The 25,257-nt window shown below is 43.9% G+C and overlaps 2 protein-coding genes across 5 annotated transcripts; one reads left to right on the top strand and one right to left on the bottom strand.

Annotated features, from left to right (window-relative positions):
- Positions 1-296: 296 nt before the first annotated feature.
- LOC121708506 (ankyrin repeat domain-containing protein SOWAHA-like) lies at positions 297-2,839 on the top strand. Its single transcript, XM_042091213.1, has one exon. It carries the CDS (start codon positions 381-383, stop codon positions 1,755-1,757), a length of 1,377 nt encoding a protein of 458 aa, XP_041947147.1. The 5' UTR covers positions 297-380; the 3' UTR covers positions 1,758-2,839.
- Positions 2,840-4,324: 1,485 nt separating this feature from the next.
- On the bottom strand, positions 4,325-24,011 carry shroom1 (shroom family member 1). Of its 4 annotated transcripts, none has more exons than XM_042091188.1 (8): positions 23,847-24,011; positions 10,545-13,470; positions 10,202-10,245; positions 9,467-9,964; positions 8,595-9,257; positions 8,106-8,223; positions 7,690-7,962; positions 4,325-6,831 (listed from the first exon to the last, which is right to left on the bottom strand). In XM_042091188.1, the coding sequence occupies exons 2-8, from the start codon at positions 13,344-13,346 to the stop codon at positions 6,577-6,579; spliced, it is 4,653 nt and encodes a 1,550-aa protein (XP_041947122.1). In that variant the 5' UTR covers positions 13,347-13,470; positions 23,847-24,011; the 3' UTR covers positions 4,325-6,576. The 4 variants fall into 4 exon arrangements, with proteins under 4 accessions (XP_041947122.1, XP_041947123.1, XP_041947124.1 ...); XM_042091189.1 differs by lacking the exon at positions 23,847-24,011 and adding an exon at positions 20,487-21,868; XM_042091190.1 differs by lacking the exon at positions 23,847-24,011 and adding an exon at positions 15,852-16,181.
- Between the last annotated feature and the right edge of the window lie 1,246 nt (positions 24,012-25,257).

Consider the following 25,257-nt stretch of genomic DNA (forward strand, 5'->3'; position numbering starts at 1 on the left):
ATAGCCAGAACGAAGGACAGTTTATTTTATTGCTCCATTGGCCTACAACACAGGAACCTATCAGGGCCAGACTACATTGAACGAAATGATGTACATAAGTTTAGGGCTAACCTAGGCTATTTAAACGGGCTAAAGAAAACCTAACATTAAAACATCGAAGGGCTATGGCCTTGCAAATAGTCTACAGTGACCTGCATAGGCCAAAGGCTAGGCTACTGTCTAGCTATGCATAATGTAGGCTATTCAAATGATAGCCAATCCACGTGTTCATTTTTCCCGGAAATGGCAGGTAGGTCGAGTGTCAGGTAGACAGGTATAGGCTACTTGCCGAAGACTTATCAGCTGGGAACAGGGCTACTCGTCTGCTGCTCGTCAGGAAAATGGATCTAACGCAAGAGTCCATTATGTCCATATTGGTAGAGGAGGGTGGAAAGGTGAAGAATTCAGACATTCTGAGTAAGTTTCAAACGTTACTTAATTGTACTGATCCAGTTGAAAAGAAACAAAATAGGGATCTATTTAAGACACTTATCAACAATGTCGCAATCGTGAAGGAGCTGGAGGACGGCAAATATGTAGTTCTTAAAAAGAGACATCAGTATTTATTGAAACAAATTAGTCCTGAAAATGACGACAGTGACAATGACCAGCTGAAGGTAGAACATGAACCGACTTCAAAAGACAAGACAGACAAAGTCCAAGAGCGCATCTCATTTTTTCCGGATGGGTTTGATCGTGAGGACGCGGAACATTCTTCTGATTCAAACACTGATAGAAATACTTCCTCATCTAATGAACATTCACCTATACAGTTGGCACTACACAGGTCCAACGTAGGCCTAGGCCCAGTTGACATCAAACCAAGAAAATGTCTCAGCTTTGTCCGAAAACAAGTGATTAGTTTAAACGAGTCATCAGGACAAAAGGTTTTTCCTGTCCAGGCTACCGCAAACACCCACAAGCCCTGTGCACTTCCATTAAGGCTACCAGCTACACAGGCAACAACTGATCCCCAGAGTCGAATCACAAAAGACACTAGTAGTCAAGAGGGAGACAACACCCCAAGAAACAAGAGGAGACCTTCTGTGGAGGGTGTGGTGCTCAGTTCTCCACTGCTGAGGCGCGGCTTTAAGAATGCCAGACCCTCAGATGAGCCCAAGCACACTGTGTTGGTGCCACTGGAGCGTAATGAACATGAGTGGCTGGTTAAATCAGCCGCGGGACATTGGGACCTGGTCTACGGCCTCCTGCTTAACGATGGCCACCTAGCACAGAAGAGGGACTTCATGTCCGGCTTTACTGCCCTGCACTGGGCCGTCAAGTGTGGCAACAGCAAAATGGTCACCAAGATCATTGAGGTGTCCAGGAAAGTTGGCAGTGGGGCCGATGTCAATGCCAAGACCCATGGTGGATACACACCGTTGCACATCGCAGCAATACATGATCAGGAGTACATCATGACCCTACTGGTACGAGAGTATGGGGCAGACGCACGCATCAGGGACAACTGTGGCAAGAGGCCGTACCACTACCTGCACAAAGGGGTGTCCGAAGCCGTCAGGGAGCTGCTGGGGATGCCCAAGGCCATCCAACAGGCGGCGGCAGTGGTGGCGGCCCCGGGGAAGGAGGAAGCGGAGGGCACACTCCACACGACACTCACCCGCCTGTTCCAGCCCCACACCATCGGTCACCTCATGCTGAGGCCCAGACACAGGGAGGTGTTCTCCTCAGTCACGGAGGAGCCACTGGAGGTGTGAAGCAGGAACCACCTCAGAACCACCACAGAGCCTCTGCTTTCCGTCATGGAAGTTATGAAAAGCTCTTTGAGCTTTGACCTGCATGCCATGTATGAATGCCGCATTCAATGTTCATTATTGTAATTATGATGACGGCAATCATGAATATGTTGATGATGATTATTGTTAATAGTAGTAGTAGCAGTTGTAGTAGTTGCAGCAGTATAGTAGTGTAATAGTAGCATTAGTTATTATTATTGCATCTATGGGGATGTCGTGGCCTACTGGTTAGGGCTTCAGGCTTGGAACCGAAGGGTTGCGGGTTCGATCCCCGACCAGTGGAAACGGCTGAAGTGCTCTTGAGCAAGGCACCTAACCCCTCACTGCTCCCCGAGCGCCGATGTAGCAAGGCAGCTCACTGTTCCGGGTTAGTGTATGCTTCACCTCACTGTGTGCTCTGTGTGTTCATTAATTCACAGATGGGATAAATGCAGAGACCAAATTCCTTATATACACGTATTGGCCTAGAAACCTGATTTACATTTACATTTATCAATTGTAAATCAGCAATCGTGAAATCCAATGAGCAGTATACTTGTAATCAAATTTTATTATTATGCAAGATTGAATATACTACCTGATTCAGTGTTTTCCATTTAGATAATGTTCAGGACATACAGCAGTTTGTGTCCACTGATTATCTATGTGATTTTTGAACGCACCCCCACTGAACTGATTCATTAGCATGTTTGATTTACTGAATATATAATGAATACGGAATAGGCTACGTGGTTTACAGATGAATATATAATGAAGACTGAATAGGGTACATGGTTTACAGATCATTGTATCCAATGCAACTTACAGGAAAGGCCACATCTATGTTTGCTTCTTAGGAAATGCTTAGTGATACTGACATTGCTAAGACATAGCCTTTCAGGCTATTTTGAAAACTGTTGGAGCACAGTTTGGAGGCTGACATGTTTAGAATGGAGATATGTAAAACAATGTGAGGGGATAAACGTTACATATTATGTGTTTGTCCCTGTGATGATTGTCTGATGTGAGAGGCAGACTATGAATAAATAAATGAATGCACTCACTTTCATGTTACTCTGAGCTCATCTGGAACAAGGAAGGTACACTAATATATAGTGCAATATTCATACAAATAGGACTCATTCAAACAAGGAACTCAATTCACTTCCTCTTTTTGGACACTTTGTGTGATCATACCCAATGGCCATTAGACTTGTGCTGCTGATCATCTACTAAAGTTGTGTGAACATACTTTTAAGAAATTTCATATGAACACGTAAGAGACAGAAAGGAACATGTGCATAAATAAGCACAGTACATACAAGTAATACATTCTGAAGACTTTGATTGTGGTTCATAACAAGAAACGTCCTCCTGATGCCTATTATTAATTGAAGCCCAATGCAAATCTGGTTAACTGGACAGATGTCAGCCTCTGGGCCTTTCACTGGGTGGAAACACTTACATAAATGTCCCATTATCTGATGGAAGTTAATGGATGAATAAACACTCTGACTAGTGAATGGCCCATCTAATGGAGAATACTTTACATTCAGAATACGTTATATCTAACATTATTCATGTAGTATATTAATGAGCCATTAACTTAAGGGCTGTATATTAAGTGTTGCAGTTAATGCCACATTACTGTTAACTACTGCGGTCAACATAAAGTGTCACTGTCTTGATATAGAGTGAGAAGTGATGAAGCCTGAAATAACTTCCATTTCCTGTCTTTTTGTCGTGTTCTCTCACACCCTTGCATCTATACTACTCCCTCTGCCATGATGTCATTTCTACCCAGGCGATAACAAACGTGCACACACATGCCTTGTGCCCTCTCCCACCCAGCGGTAGAACATGTCTCTCTCCTGCTCTCACCCAACCAGAAGAGGGCAGTGAGCCAGGAGGGGGCTGCTTGCCAGAAACTAGGTACAAACAACCGTTACCTCACAGTGCATTTTAAGCCAGTCAGGGACCATTCAGGGAAAGAGAGTTAATGCATTCCTTTGAGTTCTCCTAGGAGTTCTGCTTTTTCGATGGTAGCTAACTGAAAGTTTACTAGGCTGACCTAAGAAGATGTATTATGTACATTTCGTAACCATTATTACTTTGCAAAGGAGAACAATATTGTCACACACACATAATATTTTAAGTCACATTTTAACATTTCCATTTCACTTTCAGCCATAGCGGATACAAGAATGGTATATTTTATTCAGCTAATATCAGTAATTCATGTCATCATGTTTTCTTATTGCAAAGCTATGTATGACCTAGGATGGAGGAGGAAGATTATTCTAAACTTGAAGAACCATTAAACCAACTGCTTTGCATGTCATTTTATTGTCTCAGCTTGTTTTTCTTCCATGTTTTAATTTATGATGTTCCTGTTATTATTCACTGTCAACAACAGATCTGAATGTAGGCCTTCAACCCTCTGCTTTCCTGCTGAGTTCCCTCCCAAATGACACAAGGTCACCATAAAAACACGTTCACAAACAGGCCTGCAGACATTCTGCTGGTGTTTTCATGCAGAGAACATTGGGGAAAACATTAATCCATTTATTTCACAAGCATTCTCTTTTTGATACTCAATCATTATGACAGGGAAATTAAAAGCATCTGATTGCAGTTGCACAAAATCCATTTCTAAAAAATGTGTGGACATTGATAACAAGGTAATTCAAGGATCTGAATAGCCAGTCCTGAATTAGATAAGGCACGGTCAACCATTGCCTAATTTAAGAAGGCACAGCACACATGTAATTAAAGCAACTTGTGTCTTAAATTGAACACAAAACTGAAATGTGTAATTTATTCACATTAAAACAAAAACAAAAGAAAATCATTAACATTCAAAAAAACTAGTCTTCTAGTAAAAAAATACACAGACCAGTCAAATGGACGGTAAAAGATATGTTGTAGACTTGTTTATGTCAATTCCAAACACCAGAAACAGTGATATGGATGTGATATTTTAACAAACAAAGGGACACGACCATGTGACAAACCACTTCCACGAGTTTCATTACATAATCCAATCTCGCCCACAGCACTGTCCAAATCCAAACCCATAACAAAAAACCTGCACACTTGGAAATGCTGACAAAACAAAGAAACGCCTATTGTGAAGTGCAGCTTAAACTGAAATGGATCAATGGACAACATGTGTATGTATGTAGACATGTGCATAACAGGAAATAGTGTGCGCTTATTGAAAGCAAGAATGTGATCTTTTGTTGGTTGTGCGTTAATGTAATGTAATGCAGTGCTGTTTTTTTTTTCCAATTCTTTGAGGCTGTATAAACACAACCCCTCTGAGACATAGGGTCACTTAACCTTTGAGGTCGCGCTCTGAGCAAAGGCCAACACAAACATCCATTATGTTTATCCAACTGAAATGCCAGTGGGCATAAATCTCAGGAGAAATGTTTGAATGGAAAATATTTCTTAGATATTTTAGAAAACTCATTTGTGACATATGGCATGTGAAAAAGAAAAGGGACACCGCAGAGAATGCTCAGCTGAATAAGTTCATGTACCATGTACATAATGCCTTAAAAACAACACGACAAACTCTGACAACACACTAACCACGTGCGTTGGGTAGAGATGGCTGCAATTGATGATAATCTAAAATTTGATTATTATAAAGGAAGGGTGGCGATAGCCCAGTATGAATCCCTTCAAATGAAGCAAGATCTTAAAAAAAAAACATTTACCTGAATTCAGTGAAGAGCTTTGAATAGGTCTCAAGCACATATCTATTCTTATTTCAAAAGCAACATTAGTCCAACCTTTCATCAGGTTAAAGGTCATCCATACATTAAGGTAGTTTGACATATAAATGACACACAGAGGACATTCCAGTGTCCCAAGTCAGAAATGACTACATATGTCTGGATAAATAGTCTACATGTGTTAACAGAGACTTGTAAACACCTCTGTCAGTAGGGTTTGGGTGAGAAATACCTGGAAACGTCAATTCAGTTATCAGACGACATTCAACATTCAAGAAACTGGCGTTTCTGTGGTTGCATCAAGCCCTTCTGGGATTGGAGAGCACAGTACAATATAAAGACAACTGTTGAAATAAAAGGATAAATATTTACTTACTAATTTAAAGGTAAAATAATGTAAATAAACCATTATAAGACCATTGAATTGTGCCACATTCACGTCTTTTATGATCATAGTATCCATCCAGAGCCACTCAAAACATAAAACGTGAAATATAAATAAAGGCACTGAATGATTAAAAGGTAGAGAGGAAACTTCTCAGAAAGACATTTGTATTTGAGTGCATGTAAATATCAAAGTGCTTTTTCTTCATTTTTATCATTCTTCCTTTTTTTGGTTTTGTTTAGAGTGCCTTCACTTCATTTTGAAATTAATATTTACAAAAATACTACTGGAGAACTCGTCCAAACTACACTTAAAGCCTTAAAGCTGTCGTTGTTCTGAAAATGTGCACACTGAAATGTTATGCAAACTGAACCAGCAACTACTCAGATGAGGCAATAATAGGACACCCCCCTCCCACACAGAAGTCCAACACTCCAGTACATCCACAAACAGGAAGGCGCACAGGGGCCATGCTGCAGTATATAGACTAGTTTCACACGATAAGGCATGTTCATTGTTTATCATCGATAAGGCAAGTTTATCGACAGTTTCACACTATAAAGCATGCAGGGACAGTAGGGGTAAGGGAGACGACATTGCAGGTGAGCACCCCCCCCCCCCCCCCCCCACACACACACACACACACACACACACCCTGACCCCCCCATCCCATCTAAGGAGGGAGGCTGTTGAGCAGGGCGTCCCTCTGCTCCTCTCCCAGACGCTGTCTCTCTTCCAGGTCCTTCTGGCGGATCAGCAGCGAGGCCTTGGTCTGGACGAAGCGCCGGTAGTCCTGGAGCTCGGCAGCTGTCAGGTGTTTGGAGAGGAACGTGGAGACCACACGCTCGCGCCGGTCCAGGTTGTCCTTCAAGTCTTTGGCATCGTCCCGCTGCTTGCACAAGAGATGGTGGCGGTTGTCCAGAGATTGCTGCACAAGAAGAAAAGAGAAAGAGAGCAGAGTGGTTTAGCCTCGAAATGATTAAGTACATACATCATCAGCAGGGAGATTCTGGTGATACCCATGGGAGTCATTTGTACTAAGGACATTGAGACCTATCAAATCTATGGTACATTTTTTTCTCACAAGGGCTACATAGCCAAAAAACACTTTTTGTGTCTCGTAGTTTTAGGACACCCATGGGAATACCCCTACCCTGCCATTATGCCTAAATTAAAGGCTGGATAATAGAGTCTTTATATAGCCTATGACAATAGTGGCAGTGATGTTTAGGATCATTATTACTGTTGTTTACTGCGGATATGAACAAAGCATTCCACACAGTAAGTGAGTCCAGAAGGTTGACCTGTCATCTGTGGAATTTGGCAATTAAAATGAAGTTCAGATTTCTGCCACTAGAGAGCAGTGTGATGAAGAAAACACCCACCGAAACTGGCCTGTAGTTTCGATGACTCATTGTTGACAGAAACAGTGCTGATTACAGAGGCAACTTAAAAAAAAAAACTGAGGCAGCAGGTTACTAGCCATGCTAACCAGTGGCTGTCTTTAGTTTTATAATAAGTTATAGGTAAACACTTTATTTAAAAATACAAACAGAACTGTATAAGCTTAATCACAAATGTACTCAAGAGTAGGCTACTTGCATAACACCATACACAATATTTCAAATTGAACGCACTTCAAATGTATTTTCTCTCCAATTCACCCCTTTCAAAAGTCTTAATGTATGTATAGTGTATGTGGCATTTGATGGTATTTAAAAACAAGCTAGTCTGACCAAATATTTATTTTGTTCTGTGCATGCATTGTGTTGCTTTCCTCACTCACCTTCTCCTCTTCGTCCGTGTGCTCGGTGACTGCGCTGAGGGCGTTCTGCACGCGTGCCAGTCGGGCAGACAGGCAAAGCAGCAGGCTGACCACGCGCTCCAGGTCACCTATGAAGAGTGAGTAGCGTTCCTGCTCGGCGGGGATGCAGCGCTCGGCCACCAGGGCCGTAATGGCCGCCCCGCGCGCCCCATTCTCCTCCTCCTCCTGCTGCAAGACGCAGCGCTGCTCCCCCAGAGCACTCAGACGCTCCTCCACACAGGCCAGCAGCTGCCTCTGTACACACACACACACACACACACACACACACACATACAGACAGAGCAGGTGAGTAACATTTTCAACTGGCGTATAACCAAAAGTGAGTATGTATTGTGTAGTTTACACAGAATATTGAAACACGTGATGACCAAAAGTACCTTTTTCTCAGTCACATCAGCACCAGATAGACTTGCAGCACCGTTTTGCTGAGGCTCAGAGCACACTTCTTCAGAGGGACTGGGGGAGAGGCCAGGCTGCTCCTCAACAGCACTTGCCCTTAGGAGAGGAAACAGGATTATTAACAAACACACACCAGGATAAATTCCAGCCCTCACCCTAATGGCATAAGTGATTGTGAGAAATATAGGCTACTGCAATCTCATCATTAAGAACGTGTCGGCAAACAATTAAAATTTTCAAATTTAAAGATGACCATTGCACTGCCATTTGGAGCACCACCGTGGCTAGTGACTGATGAGATTTATGACACCACAGTGGGAGCTATTATTCCCGTTTCTGTGGCACTCGATTAAACAACGGCGGCTGCAGGATAAGATATGGAAAGATGGTGAGATGTCATAAAAGCCTCAGAGCGTGATTGTTATGTAAGTGCTCTGTGACGTGTGCGTGTCAAAGTGGGCATTCACCTCTGGGCCCTCTTCTCCTCCTCCTCCTCCTGCTGCTGTTTCTCCTCCAGGCCAGAGGCCCTCCCTTCCTCTTGCTTCTTCTTGTAATGCTCCTCCATCAGCAGGGTGTCTTCAGATAGCAGCTGCTCCATCAGCATCAGAGCTGTCTTGCGATTGGCCACAGGGCGCAGTAAGACTGCCAGAAATTGGTCGGCGGAGGCCACTTCCTCTACTAGAGCCGCCCACTGTGTCTTCTGCTGCTGTTGCTGCTGCTGTGGTGGTGGTGGTGGTGGAGGGGCGTTCCTCTCTGGTTCTTCTGTCCGATTTCCCCCCACTGATGCGACTTCCTGTTCCCTGTCTTTCATCTCTCGCTCCTGCTGGCTCTCTTCCTCCCTCTCTTCCCCCCTCTCCCTTTCTAGTTTCTCCCCCACACTCGCATTGGCCTCAGTGACCGGAGTTGCCCTGGGAGACTCGGACTGTGACAACCGGACATTGTGCATTGTCTCCATTCCCATGGCATTGTATTCATCTTCTCCGTCATCATCATCACCCGGTGGAGAAGGCCACAAACTAGGGTCGGTGGTCACACCGTGACTAAGGGCCACCTCATGAGAGGAGTCTGGCTGCTTCACCTCACTCCACTCCTTCATACGAGGGGGCACTGGAGCCTCTGTCGGATACAGACTGGGGGGGGGGGGGGGGCATGACAATGTGAAACAATGCTTCAAAATACTGCAAATGTTTAGTAACCCAAGTACTCATTTCTAGTCCTTACATAAATAACATGTTATGGCTCATATAATATGTAGTTTTAAATGCAAAAATGTGAATTGAGTTTATTATATACCCCATTTTTCTTGGGTTATTTTACTTGCGTGCACTCTTTGGCGTACCTTGGCAGAGGTTTGCCCTCCACTGGGTACCCTCTGGGCTTTGTCTCTGTTCCTGTCGACACCAGGCCAGAGGACTGTGCCAAGTCAGGCTGTGCCCCTGCGCCTACAGGAAGTGATCCAACACTGGAGGTGGAATCACCCCTGCTGTGCTGAATGTCCATCTGCATGGCTTCCGCCCAGCCCTCCTGGTGCCCGGTCCACCTCTGTGTACATTCACCAAGCTGGACCCTGTCTGACGCTGCTACACTCCTCTTCTCTCTGCTTTGGTAAGAGCTGGGGTTTGCTGAGCTAGGCATACGGCCACTGCCACTGCAGAGCTGGTCCAATTGTTCTGAGCTCCGGCTCAGACACGCCGGCCTGATGACCTTTGACACACCCAGCTCCTCCATGGACTTCCCTCGCGGGGCCATCACCCGGCGACGTTCCTCGGGAACCACTGCAGCAACAGCAGCAGTCTGGGGGACACCCGCTACTGTGTTCACGTCTCCTTTCAGAGTGCTGTGCAAATTAAATAAGCCAAATCAACATTATAATATTACAACCCTTTGATATAAAGGCTACATAATCACCAGTAAATTACATATAGTTTATTTTGTTCATGATCATAATCACAAAATAATCACATATAGTTTATGTTGTTAATGCATACATGTGGTCATTTTTATGGTTTTGGTTAGCATAATGTGGATATGTCCACTAAATAGTATGATAAAAAGTAAAATTATATGCCTTCACCTTGATGAATCTGTTGATGAAGCATCACTGATGCTAATGGAATCCTAGAAAAGAGAGGGAAAAAAACACATTTGTAAAACTCTGCATACACAGTAGTTTAGTAACAGTTTGGTAACAACAGGATGCTATGTATTATATCATAACTACTGAAATGTTCATCAAGCAACAGGATGCTATGTATTATATCATAATTACTGAAACATGCATCAAGCTGTGAAAAGCTTGCTGACAAGTTGGTGTGTGTGTTTAATTGTCTCTCTCTCTCCCTCACACATATGCACACACTCATACTCACACACAAGTGGGAATTTTTTTACATTTGTATCTATGTTTTGAAACAGACCTGGAGGGCATGAGGTGTTGACTTGGAGCGGGCGCGGTAGAATCTGGACAGTTCTGGTTGATCCAGCAGACTCTCCACGGAGGCGGCTTTACTTGGAGACGCCGACGGCACGTCCTTCCAGCTAGACTGTCGGGAATGCTCACCAGAAGACGTGGAACCGAATTGGGCATACCGGATGGAGCTAGAGGAAGAGTCCAGTATGCGCCCGGCAGAGAGGGGCCTGTGGAGTTTCTTCTTCGAGCCTCCATTGCCGTGGTGAAGCCTGGGGCCACAGTCGGAGGTCCTGCCCGATGTGGAGTGCCTTTGGCTAGTCACTTGAGAACAAGGCTGCTGGGGCTCAGTCACCTTCTGGCCTGTCTTCCGCTCCATGTAGGCCACGAGGGCCTTGTGCTGGAGGTGCTTCAGGGTGGTCTTGGACAGGCTGGATGCAGACAAGGCGCGACCCCGTGTCTCAAACAGCTTCCTCCGGGCAGCCACCAGACCCTGGTCTCCCAGGTCATCGTCCGTGAGTAGGCACTCTGCCTCGTTGCCCAGCGAGTGCGAGGGCTTGTGGGTAGGCGCATCCAGCAACTTGTGAAGTTTCTCCGGCTCGGAGTAGCACATCTTCTTCTGCTCCTGAGTTAGCCGCTTTCGGCCTCCAATGCGCGCCACTTGTGGCTGGGCTACTTTGGGGACTTTCCTTGTTTCCTCACTCCTTACATCCTTCTTCGATTCCTCAACCCCTACATCCTTCCTTGTTTCCTCAACCCTTATATCCACACTATGCAATTCATTCTCCTGGGCAGACTTCCTTTCTTTCTCCTTCCCAAATGTTTTTTCACTCTCTCCTCCAGCTGGCTCCCAGGTCTTCTCCCTGGGGTTGTCATTCCTACTCTTGGTATCGGACACCTGTGACTGGTGCTGTGACCACAGACGACTCGGCTTGTCCACTGTGTACAGAGGGTCCTGGGCGGAAGTGAATACCTGGAGGACAGGCTGCTGTTGCTCACGCTTCTGTTTAGTCTTGTGAGGCTGCAGGTCCCTCCTTTTGAAAGAAGTCTCCCTGAGCACTCTGGACTGGACGTCCTTTAGCTTCTCTTTGTAGTATTTCTTAAAGGAATCGTCCAGCGTGGGATAAGACAAGTTGTCCAGATTTTTGTCCACAGGTGTCTTCATTTTAGAGTCTTCACACTGGTCACTGAAGATGCTTGTGCCTTTTACTTCTTTCGAGTTGGCTCGCTCTTTCTCTGGCTGTTGTGGATTCCTACAGCTCATTCCGGAGTCAGAATCGTTTTTGAACTTGTTCATGAGTGCCATTCTGTTGGCCCCTGTGAGGTGGTAGAGCAGAGGGGTATTTTCCTTGCTTATTTTCTCACGGGGCACCACATCTAAAGGCTGCTTCCTGACCTTCCTCGCTTGCTCCTCTTGCTTCTCTGTGTGAATGGACGGCTCTGCCACAGGAGGCGGGATAGGAGTTGGTTGTGGGACACTTGGCTGCACGTGTGGAACACTTTCCTCAGGGCCACAGTAGAAGATTGGATGGGCAGAACTGTGATGTCTGCCTGTGATCTCCCTGCCTAAGAGTCTCTGCCCTGGCTCTTGGGCATCAGAAATGTGTGGCGCCTGTTTGCTACCGAGAAGAGCATTATCCAAGTACCCATCGGCATCTTGCTTCCTCACACTCAGCTCCTGGGCACGGGGGAAATGCTCCCTTTCACTTAGTGTGTCGTAACTGTTACGTCTATGATTGGTGGATCTTTGCATACCACCATCTGGAACATGGAATCTCTCTTTCTCCACAGGCTTACGTGAATCAACACCAGAGTTATCTGACATGTGAGCCACTGGCTTGGTTCCGGGTGGTCCTTCCGTCTTGCAAACGCCGGTCACAAAGTAGAAGTGCCCCTTGTGCTGGATGCTCCCGTTGATCGCACTCGGAGGAGAAGGATGAGGAGGCTGCTGCCAGGAGTCGGCTGGCCGTATGGGCACAGGAGGCAGGGCGGCGTGGGCAGAGTGTGCCCTCTTGCACTGTGCGTCTCCTTGGGCGACGTGACCCTGCTGACCAGCCGGTTGGCTGTCATGCTCCACTGCCGGGCTCGGGTACTTCTGGGCCAATCGGCTTAAGGTGTTTGCTGACTTCTGCTGACCAGAGGCGTCTCGGTTCACTGGATCACCCTGGATAGTCTGGGGGACCGGGAAGGAATATGCTGAGTCAGGGCCTGAGCCAGGAATGCTGGGAAAAAACGGTGGTGGCGGTGGTGGTGCTGGCGATGTATAGGCCCTCTGGTGCGACCTGTCAGCTATTTGCCCTTCGGGGACTTGTCGTGATAGAAGGTTCTCCATATTCCTGATGGTGACCAGGCTTTCAAGCCGAGTAGGTGGAGGAGGCGGTGGTGGAGGTGGGGGTGGAAGAGACATCGTGGGGGACATTTGTTTTTTGCTACATTGCTGATTGCCATTGCTGCAGTGGGTGGCATCTTCCTGGTTGCACTGCGTCGTGAAGGCTTCCATGGAGCGGTACAGCTGGTCCATGCTTTTGGGCTCGGACTCTCCGGCCAAGTTAAATGCGGAGTTCATGTACTTAAAGTCTGCATAATGAAGGCCGTGGGCATGAAAGTCGTCGGGGAAGAAGGGAGAGGAGAGATCGGGCGCGTTGGAGCCACCAGAGAACGAGCTGTAGGCAGAGTCGCCCTTGCCGTGGTGGTGGGTGTACTGGTCGATGCTACTGGAGGACTTTGCAGGGGCTAACCTACTGATGGGGAAACTCAGGGGGTGCATGTCCAGGTTGCTCATCCTCTCAAGGGGGAAGCTGAACGAATCCATGTGGGGCCCGCAGGAAGAACAAACATGGACTTGTGTGAACCTGCCGGACAAGAGAGATTATCGGAAGGAAGTTGACTTAATCAGCTGACGTAACAGTTGGGTCATTTTCTTTCTTTTCCTGGACCTGTAGATGAGAAAGAAAAGGAGAACATTGTCAACGATCTCATAAGTCAGCTGCAAGCTAAGATGGCACATGGCTACGCAAACAAAAACAAACAAACACACACACACGCAACAACAAATAAAAAAGAAAAAATAATACTGGTCATTCTTTTTCTAATTCCTGTCACCATAGCCCTGATCTCCTCACCTAGGTACTAGGCAGATGGTACATGGCTACACAAACACACACACAACAAATAAGAAAAGAAAATAATGGTCTTTCTTTTTCTAATTCCCGTCAGCACGGCTCCACTATAGCCCTCATCTCATCTCCTAGTCGACCGCATTGTTATGCATGGCCGGAAACTTCCTCTCGGTCTCACCCTTATTCCACACAAACACTCCTCACACTCCACAGCACACTCCTCCCCTCTGGCCAGGTACCAGCGCCAAAACACACCCATAAGCAGGGGCTTTGTCTGATATGCAGTCAGTCCAGTCCCAAACTGACTCTTCATTATCTATTCAAACTGACTATTCAAGTAGTGCTGCACTGACTAATGGTTATTTGAGGCTTGGCTTTGCCGTGGATAAATAATGCACCAAACCATAGGATCTCCTTGAGTACAGTAGACTGAATGGTCAGGCTATGTGTGCTGGTGGTGAGGCAACGCCTTGGTTGATACTACTTACACCAGTAATGCATACTGTCCACATTAGGTGTTCCCCCACTCTCGCGACACAGGATATGTGTTAACTAACAATAACAGATAACTGTGTTTGTGTTAGATTCCCAACCATGCATGTCTGCCGCAACCATAACGAACAACCCCATTAGCCAAAAAAGATCAAATCCAGTCTGGAGCAATTTCTTTGGTGGAATTTTAAGCATTCAACGGAACACTGATTCTGTTGGTGCTCAGGATATTTGGATTATCAAACGCATTGGTGCAATATGATATTTTTTTCTCAATTAAAACAAACTCAACAGAAAATTCTTGCATAGCACAGGGCTTGGTACAGTCAAGTACACATAAATGCCCTTCTCTTCCTCTAATAATTAGAATGTAAATCTTATTTTAGCTCATGCTCAATTTGCTTGGAATTTAAAAGACCCAATTTGTCGACTTGTGCCATGCAGCTCCCTGTCAGAATGACTTAAAGTCTTAAGTGTCGAGCCTGGGGACAGAAAATTTGTTTGATTTGGATAAAGGTGGAATCAGGAGAAAAATCCATGAATTGGGGATTTATGAATTAAATGAATGTTTTCATGCCACCCTCTCTGACCATCCAACATCTGTCAAATGTCTGTCATTGGACAAATGAACACTAAACGTCTTGTTTTGATTACAAATGTTTCTTTAGTAGATGAATGATGAGTGGCCTTGTAAATTATTTTTTAAAACTTTTTTTTTTATTAAACATAAGACTCAATGTCTTTGAGGTCCATGTCAGGGTGATCAAAAATGTGTGGAATTCCTTGTCGACATGGGAGAAATATTTTGGGATTAATCATGTGATCATGCTTAATGGATTAGCCTCTGTCTGAGGGCAACGCATATTCTATTCACAAGACTGATGGCCACACACACACACACACACACACACACACACACACACACACACACACACACACACACACACACACACACACACACAGTATCCCTATAATGACTGCAGATGGCAGACAGTGAATTATCAGCATCTACTGATGGACTTTATTATGGCATTGTACAATTGTACACCTAAACCCCCCACATAGTAAGCACTGTAAAGCGGTGTAATCCTGACCTGTTAGCACTGGGCTTAGGGTGCAAAAGTGTATTCTCACAGTTATAAAGAGTGGAAGATGAATGTATACTTCAATGTTTTGATCATATGAATTATACACATTATAATATGCATAATATGATGTATGTTTTGCAATTGAGGATAATATACGCTAGTATTACAGTAATACACATCTACTTCAGAGAAGCTTCACCATGTCACATAACACTAACTGCCACAGTTAGACCATAGATGGAATGCCTATATTAAAGATTAACAAGTGTTTTCCCTCGGCAATCTGAGAAACAACAAAGTCCAACTAATCCAAACCAAACATTTCAGAAAAGCTTCCCTCCCCTTTCAAAAAAAAAAGTTTCTTGCACGTCCAAAGAGGACACACGGACGGTCATGTGTAGAAGGGTGACACAGAACAGAGGGCGCACAAAGACACACACACACACACACACACACAAATGGTGGGGCTCAAGTGGAAGTAATTGGACCGTCTTCGAGCGACAAACTCAGAGTAGCACACACAGAGGCCTGCAGGAGCAATGCCACACACTACATTAAGAACAACAGCATCTATTACAGTGAACAAGAAAAGCCAAAGTACCCCGAGGGGGTTCTTACCACAAGCTGAGAGGGACTCTTAACTGTAATGAAAGTAAAGTCCAGTCAGTAAGCGCCACTCCATTTGCTGTCCCTCACTGTGATGAAATTATTACAGACTGAGGCGGAAGATTTAGGGAGACTTTATTGAAATGGAGGCCTGCTGAAGCACAGCCTAGCGCTGCCGGCGACTGCGTGAGAGAGAGAGAGAGAGACAGAAGGACAATGCGAGCCTCCTCCTGTTTACCCGATTCCCTCTGCACTGGACGATCAGTGAGTGAGCAAACCAACGCGCGACCTCCAGTTACACAGCCCAGTGACGTCTCCCTCCTCGCCAGAACACAATAGGGACACGCAGAGGGAATATTTCACTGTTGATAATGGCGTCTGAACAAGAGAAAGAGAGTGAGTGAGAGAGAGAGAGTTTGTGTGTGTGTGTGGGAGAGAGAGAGAGAGAGAGAGAGAAAAGGCCTCACATTCCAGGCCAGCTTCAAAGAAAGACAGGGCCGGGGCGCCATTCATTGCCAGGGTCCTCTGCTCATGGAACGCAGCCAAGCTGCTGGGGCAAGGGGGGGTGGAGGGAGGCAACAGGGGTGGGGGTAGAATGGGGAGGATGACCAGGGCACTCCCATGGACTTCACACATTAGAAAAGCCCCCAACACCTCCTTAACTTTACTAAAGGGAGATAACGATTTGCCTTTACTGTTAACAACCCATGAAAAAGACACAATCCACAATGTCAATTTATGCTGTTGTATACTCTAGATAAAATGACTTGTGTATCCTTCTGAGTAACGGATGGTAGGTGCATGGCCTGGCTCATGTGGTTTCAGTGGCTATATGATTTCCTCCTCCTCCTTGGTCAGAGCAGTGGGGGAGAAAGCTGTTGGGGTATTCCATGACTTGAATGAATATTTCCTCTCTATCCTTCAAAGTCCACTCTGGTTTCGGTTCATGGTAGGTATTTATGACTTTTTTGTTGTCCTCTGTAAGCTTTGTGGAGTTGCAATGCATTTTCTGTGGATCAACTCTGTGACCTGCCCAACCCACCAACCTATCGGCATAGAGACAAAGGACAACGCCTGGCAAACAACTCAAGAGGGGTTTTTATTGATACACCTTATTGGCTGTGCACCTTATTGGCTGTTAAAACTGCCTCACAGACTGCTGTTTTCGTTAGAGCTGTTTGAGAGCTAACAACGAAGACAAAAGCCATTGAAAAGGACACCATGGGTCTGCACAGTGCACAAACATCTTTGACATCACTTCAGGAAACATCATCAGGATAAATAGTCCCTGAGCACAGCACACATCAGCTTTGTATACCTGTTTCTCAGAACATGTTTTCCCTGTCAGTTTCAGTTTGACAGCTGTAAGGTGTGAATCAGGCCTAGTTTAGTTTCAAACAATTCAAACTGTGTTTACCTTCCAACTTCAAGTAAACACCTACTCCTACCTACAGCTTCATAAACATCACAAAGGGATAAATCTGACCAGTCCACAACTAAACATCCGTTCAAATACACACCTTCACTTCCTCTCGACTCCAAACACACATTGAACAAATGAGAGAGAGAGAGAGAGCTAAAGGGGAAAAGATGGATGAAGGGGGAACACAGAGAGAGAGAGAGAGAGAGAGAGAGAGAGCTTTTTGAGAGGATAAGTCGGATATGAAATCTGGTATGAGGCAACGCTTGTACTGGGTCAGGATTCCGTTGCCGTGGTGAAATGGCCAGCACAATCCCTGGAGGCTGGTGCTTTAGGAAAAGGTGCTTTACTGCAGCAAAACAAAACAACACATCAGGACAGAGAGGCCAAGCATTCAGCAGAGCTCACTCCCAGAGCTAGGTTAATCTATACACACTGCAGAGTAGTCACTCATGTGTAACTAACCATTAAAGCTTTGTTTAATTATCGAGCCATGATGTAAGGTGATGATAACTTGAGATGGTCAACTTTTCTAACAATGTTGTTTGGCAACCGCATGACCAGTTCCATGTGTTCTTATTGGATGATCGTGAAAATTTGCTTATCGATGATTAAATCATCCAGATAAAAAAAAAAGAAAAAAAAAAAACTATTGTTGCCCAATATCAATGGGACCCCAGAACAACACTTGATCATTGCCCAGGAACATTTTTTACAAAGATTCCTCATGCATCATCATCTTAAGTATATCTATCAGGGCTATTATGCTGTCTGTATTTTGATCGTCGTCATGCTAGCTACAGATACAAAATGTGATACAAAATGTGTGAGACTATAAGGATAGATGTTTGATGAATAGGTGACAGATCCTTTCCTGTTATTGTTTTGATTTTTTATACCAGCATCTCCAGACTTGTGAGAATGCTTAGATGTATGTGTCATCAGCAAACGATGATTTCAATGATTTCCCAAAAATGCTTCTTTACAACTTCCTTAAATTACTTGGCCAACAACTTCCTAAACTGCCTGTACTAAATTTCCTTACTGGCTTACAGTAAAACAGGAGCATGAGAGTATTTGTCCCTGGGGTGGAAAAGTACAACCAACACATGTTCTTCTTTTGTGTATTCTAGAACTTGCTTCATTACCCAGAAACCTTTGACAAACTGATTCTCTTTTAAATCCAGACTATTCCTCACTAGGCTCTCCTTTTCAGACAGCTTCTATACCAGCACAGTAGCCCTTTCAGAAGTGTAAGTGTTGAGTGAAACTGTCTTTGGCGTGGTGGTGTGGTCACAAACACATATTCACGTGTAAAAATGGGTGGAAGGCAGCTGAACTTCACACCCACTGGAGCAGATACGTAAACACTTTCTTCTCTTCCCAGTGGAGGTTATTATCAAATTAAACACTTATTAGTTGCATACCAAGAGAGGGAAGGGAGAAATGTACATGAAGCCTCTATTTATCTTAAAGTGTTATTTTTGGCCATGATATTATGAACTGACTTTTTTTTAGTTTAAGAGAGTGCATCATAAGTTGTTTTGGGCAAAGCAAATAAAACTGGCACACACTGTGTTGTTCTTGCCATCTGATCCCAAAAGAAATGCAAATATTAGCTTAACTTACATGCTCTTGCACACTATTAATATTTGACTATTTGATAAAATGATGACAACAAATAGGAATGTTACATCTACTTATTCCAATCTGTCTCTATAACATACGTATAAATTTTTCAAATAAAAAATATCATTGTTGAAGGGTTTAACACCTGAAGTTGCACTAGTGTTTCCTCATCATGTGAGAATGCACAGTGGATACTGAGAAAATGGCAAACCATTACAGTTAGCCTCATATCCTGAAGGCGGACTATTATGGCAGTCCTAGTCCACAGGTTTCTATTCAACTGCATGTGGCCCTGAAGAATGCTACCTGAACAGCCCAGGTAATTCCATCTCAGTAGGTGTTATATTACTCCCACGCAGATGGCATTTTAAGGAGTCCACGATCAAGTTACCAACCGACCAACAACCAAACACCCTCCTTGAAAAAAAAACAACACATTCCAGCTTGAGCTTATTGTGTAGATGCTGATAACTGGGAAACTAAAAATCCCGCTGTCATTTTCACAGTGTTAGCAAAACAATACAACAGCTACACAATCAGCAATCACAGCAAACATACGTGGGTTTAGCCTTTTATTAAAACTACTTTGATATAGATGTCCTGATCTGTTCGGATTTGAATGTGTTAATGATTCAGGTAACAAGAAAAATTAACACTAACAGTCTGACTCTGAGGAAGGCGCTGTGTGTCGAAACGTTAGTCATTTACATTGATTAAAGTCTCAAAAAGCTATTTGTATGCTCCGGTCCAGGGTTCAGCCATTTGAAATGGCCCAGGGCCTGCTGCTAACTCTCCGTTTCTGCTCCGTGAGCACCGAGTTTCTAGAGCGCAGGTGATACCCATTCCATTGCTTTAACACTGACATGTGTTAACATTAACACCTTCCCAGGTGTGAATAGCTTAGTTGTGATGTTTAGTTTAGTAATTAAACACATATTCTTTAGTCACTCTGATGACTGGGAATAAGGACCCTGAAGGAAGAGTCTGACTAATCCTTGGGTTAGTGGCCATAGACCACAGACACGTGCTGAGAATTTGCCTGTTGCCTATTGTTTGCCGTGTGAAACAGAGCAAGACCCTTGGTCTACTTTTCTTTTTACAAAGAAGGTGAGAACATTACTTCACCCCACCAGCACCAACCAAATGGAGCATTGCTCAATATTTGTTCTCAGTCGACATACTAATGACCTCTATAGTAATCAGGTCACGCTGGGTGGGTAAAAGTGTTGCGGCCACGCCAAGTGTATCAAATCACAAGAATCAAAAGAAATGACTCAACTTGAATATATGTATTTGTGGGAAAGGGTGCGCACATCCTATATGTTTTTACAGATGCCAGACAAAACGTGTCAGAGAGAGAGAAGATGGTCTGCACACTGTATATGGGCTCCAAGAAATACTTAATTTATTCTAAAAAGGCAACGTTTCGATCTCAACAGATCTTCATCAGGCAAATAAGAACAAATAAGAAGTTCTGTGTGTGTGTGTGGGTGGGTGGGTGGGTGTGATAGAAGGAGAGAGAGAGAAATTACATGAGCAGAAATTTGTTTAACCCTCTTTGATATTTGACTTGCAAAAATATGCTGTTAGAAACAGACCTTGTCTCATCCGCTCTGAGATGACGCACAGGGATGCGTTGTAGCCTTGTTGTCCGATGAAAGTCAGAAAGTCAGAGGAGCGTGGCTGTTCAATATCATCCTGCTCCTTAACATTCATCATGACTGCTGTAGCTCAGAGATGATTTGTAGACACAGCCCATGATCAATCAATGTGACTTCATACGTTTACAGTCGGCAGTATGCAAAAGCCATCAACTCTTGCTTTAAACCTGCTCCTTCTCAGAGAACAAGTGAAAACCTCAGGGAGAGATTAGGCATCAGCCCTTACAGACTGCTGCAGACCAACACACCCTGAACTTTGTAACCTGGAATCCACACAAAACCAGGGATGAAAGGCAAGACAACATGAGATTAAAAGCAAGCGTGTTGATGAAAGGAGACGAAGAGACACAAAGAGAGACAGGGAGAGTAACAGGTGAAGCTGAACTACAGGCAACTATTCAGTGCAATTATGAAAACAAAAGCCTTAAAGAAAAGAGAAAAACAACAAAAGACCAAAGTTCATGTTATGTCGCTATGCCCTGCCACTGTAACAAACATTACAACGGAGAATTATTATGTTGAGTTATATGACAATTTCAAAGGCCATTTGAGAGGCTGCACTGTAAATGACGCTTTATATGACCTCACCTGATGCCTCAATACTCGATTCTCAGGAACCTTTAGTCCAGGTGACAGGTCGTCAGACACACTTTCTCATCAGTGTGTATGAAACTGGAGTACCTTGGCATAAGCAGGAAGTGTGTATGAAACTGGAGCCCTTGGCATGGACAGGAAGAGTGGGATTACTGTACTCACACTGCACCTCTCATTCTATGGCCCTCTGAACAAACAGTAGTTCAGTAGAGTAGAAGTGAAGGAGATGTTCCAGGTAGTATCAGGATAGAAGTTCTGGGATTCTTGAGACTGTGTGTTTGTGAGAGAGAATGTGTGGGTCTGTGTCTGCGAGAGTGTGTGTGAGAGAGAAAGATGGTGTGTGTGTGTGTGTGCGTGTGTGTGTGTGTGTGTAGAAACAAGACAATTTTGTTCTACATTTCAATCCACTGTACAGTGATAGTCAGTGACTAAGTGGAGTAGGAAACCCAACACTGCACTGATGCTATTTTAGCAGCAATCACTCTTATGGTTTTCTCACAATTGCAATTAAGTTAAATGTCTTCCATTCTCATTAAACCTAACTTGTTGTATTTGGGATTGTGTCTGATGTGATTTGACAACATAGGCTGTGACTAACAATCGTATAGCCCACAACACTGTCTCTAATTCTGCAATCAGAAGATTAAACAAAAATTATATGTCAACTGATATTTGCTTTAACTCTTGATATCAGTCTAAATCTACATATGAAAGTGCTTTTGCTATTTCTCAAGTTGGGAACTGGAGAAATATGTACAGGGCGTTGTGCCCTTGAGCAAGGCACTTAACCCCAAGTTGCTCCGGGGACAATGTGATCCCTTGTAATATAGCTGACATATGTAAGTCACTTCGGTCAAGAAGTGTCTGCTAAATGTAATGTAATGTAATGTACTACCTTTACTTCTGCTGAAGACCTTTGTCCACATAAAAAGTCCCTTGACTGACAGGGTTGGCCTCAGGTTGTCTGGGAGAATTACCCTTTCCACAAACACATGGGCCTATTTTTTTACTGCCTACTGGCAGCATATTTCTTTTCAACATACCATCTAAAGTCAGATGGGGACAAGTTGACAGCAGCATATGATGAGTATTACCTAGCAACCCACAGTGGATTCAACTGAGCGAGCATGGAATTTAAGGCATTTTCAGTCTCCCTAAGAGAGCCTCACTTTCTGAATTGTCCTGTCCATGTACAGTTTCCCCAACCCCCTCCTCATACTAAACCAACACACACACACACACACACACACACAGACACACACACACACACACACACCTCACCGTTCAGCTCAGAGCCAATCAGCATCCTGCATGATTCACATTCCATTGCAAAACAAGCTGCTTAAAATGTATGCTCATTAGTGGAATATGGCAAGATCATAGATACACGGGGAAATTCATAAACCGCCTCAGATCACTGAAATTTTTTACATCGCTAGAAACATCCAGAAAAGCCACGTAGTCAATAGCCAAACACCAATGCATACATTTGGAACCAAGTTGTAAACAACTTCACAGAGAAAGAAAATACTGTATATAGGGCAATCTGCTCCTTGAGAATGTAAGCATGTGTCAGGTACTGATTAATTTGTTACAAAAAAGGTAGGCATTATAGGCCTGGGCTAGGCCTACTATAGACACACTAATATAATAACATAATTAGAAGTTGTTTGATAAGGCCTACTGTACTACACCGCAACAGTAAACCAGGACTAAAAGACAAAGGGTCTGTTTCTCATCATTATATTTGCCATGTGACAGTGTCGCCATGAGTGCGTGCTGCTTAAGCTGCCAGTGCACTGGAGTTTCAGTTGGCATGTTGAAATCTTTCATAATGCAGAGTTGCAGGCCAGGATCTTGGAATGATAGAAGTACACTTTGTAGATTTACTGATGCAAACATACCTCCACATTAAGGTACACCTAATACCTACACACAAATCATTCTCAGCCATTTTGTGGCTTGTGGAGACTCAAGCTGCATTGCATTAGTAGACTAGGTATCTGGTCTGAAATAATGAAAAATATACACCATGTTTGACTGGGTGCAAAGTGACAGTGTAAGCTATGCATGAACTATAGAGTTTCAGACTAACCACAATGGGTAGTGTCAGGTTTCCCCTACAAACTGATAGTGGAGTCTTTCCATCTACTATATAAATTAAACATAACGTCAAGAGCTGCATAACGCAAATTAATTCTTCATGTTTATGGTATCTGGCAGAAAATAATTGTTTAATTACAGTTTTTCTTTCTTCTAATTGCTTGGACTAGGGGTGGTGGGGTTACTGAAATTTGCCTTTGTTCAGAGGTGCAACAGAGGTCTTAAAGATTGACGCTTGCATTTACGCCATCAAAAAATAACTGATGGGCAAAGGTTGTGTATGTACAAATGTATGTATGGAGCACAATAAAGTTGAATTCTAAGACGGACTGTTCCATCCATTTAGCCTATAAGAATAGTGATCAGGTGCTTTAGGTAGTATGTTTCTAGGTTACTTTTTTGTCTTTTCAGAAAACAGCACACTTGTGTAGTGTTTGTCTCCAACAATCAATAGCCTAGCTTATACAAAATATGACCTCATTGATGACTGTGACATATATTTTGAGGGTAAAAGGTTGTCACACGGTTGTCGAACGAAACTCCGACAACTCCGACGCAGATGCTAGCCTATAACAAGTGCATTAAAAAAGTATTGCCTACCTTAATTGTTCAGTATGAATACTCCATGGGAACATGCAACTGAGGTGGGCGTCATGTTCGCCGGCTCATTGACAGAACTGTCATTCTTAACATTTATTTACATCGTCCTAATGGGCAGATACCTCCACCACTGCACAACTGGGCGGCTCGAACGCGCAACTGACCCCTCAGTTTACTAGTAACCTGAGGTGGGAAACGAACCTAACGAATCAACAATGGGACGGAATAGGCGGAGCAAAAACTGCGTAGGTACATGCCGCCGCCTTCCGTAGGTTTCACAACCTGCTGAAATAGATCCATGCAAACCATGGACTCACAGAAGGCCTGTTCTCATTGCACGCAGGTAGACCTACAGCAAATATGGATTTGGCGCAAACGCCATCTCGAGGTCATATTTGCTTATGCCAGCGTAGGCTATTTCCTGAGAACTTAATGTCATTACAAAGGTGGACTCCTTATCCATCAGTCAGGTTTTCCTACGCGTTTACTGAGGCTTAGTTGCAGCTAAGTGGACACTGAAATTCGTCAACACTTCACCATTTCACAATTATGTGAAAACCAGAAATCATTAGAGACTTTAAGAAGTCGTCCATACTAAATTTGCTCATACAAATAAAGCCCAAAGCATGGAAGCTTACATTTTTGACCTAATAAGAGTGATAAAGTTATAGCCTACTGTTGCTGAGTTTTAACTTTCATTGTTGAAGTAAATAGCCTAAATATACGTTGTGAGCACAGAAAAACAACGTCCACTAGGGGGCTGTAGTCGTTAGGGTTGGGAGCAGACCGCTGCACAGGGCTCTACTATGGGTTTTGATCACTACAACCTCAAAATGTATATCCAAAATGCCTATACGTGTAGGCTATGGTACATCCATGGCAGACGCTTTAATCCAAAGTGACTTAGAGTAGAAACATTACATTATTATAAAATAATGGTTTCAAATAAAGAATTAGTTTTGGAGGGATTAAGCTGAAGGTGTCCATCTTATCCAACTTGACATATCCCTTAGGCATGCAGAAATCCAAGCAGAAACCGTAGTCTCATCAGGTGGGAAAGACAGGAAAGCTTTATAGCCCTTAGAAAAGACACGAGTAAGACCAGAGCCACCTGAGTGTGAAGAAGAATTCTACCATGGGGAATTTGGGACCCCTTGTGTCACCATGAAGACCCTTAGCCTACATTTTCAGAGAATATCCAGTAGTTCTTTGAAGGCATAAGGTGATTAAGAGATGCAATACACCCACTGAAGAAAACAAATGAATACAAGCTGTTTAAATTCAAGGTTTCTGGGAAGCAAATCTTAAGGTTCAGTAGAACTTCTAATATTCTTAATTGTAAGACGGCCATGCATTTTTTATTTTCTCCCAAATAGTCTCCAAGTACTCAACGTACCTCTTGCATTTTGAC

This window comes from Alosa sapidissima, chromosome 5, assembly GCF_018492685.1.
Source record: "Alosa sapidissima isolate fAloSap1 chromosome 5, fAloSap1.pri, whole genome shotgun sequence".
In the NCBI taxonomy this organism is placed as follows: Eukaryota; Metazoa; Chordata; class Actinopteri; order Clupeiformes; family Clupeidae; genus Alosa; species Alosa sapidissima.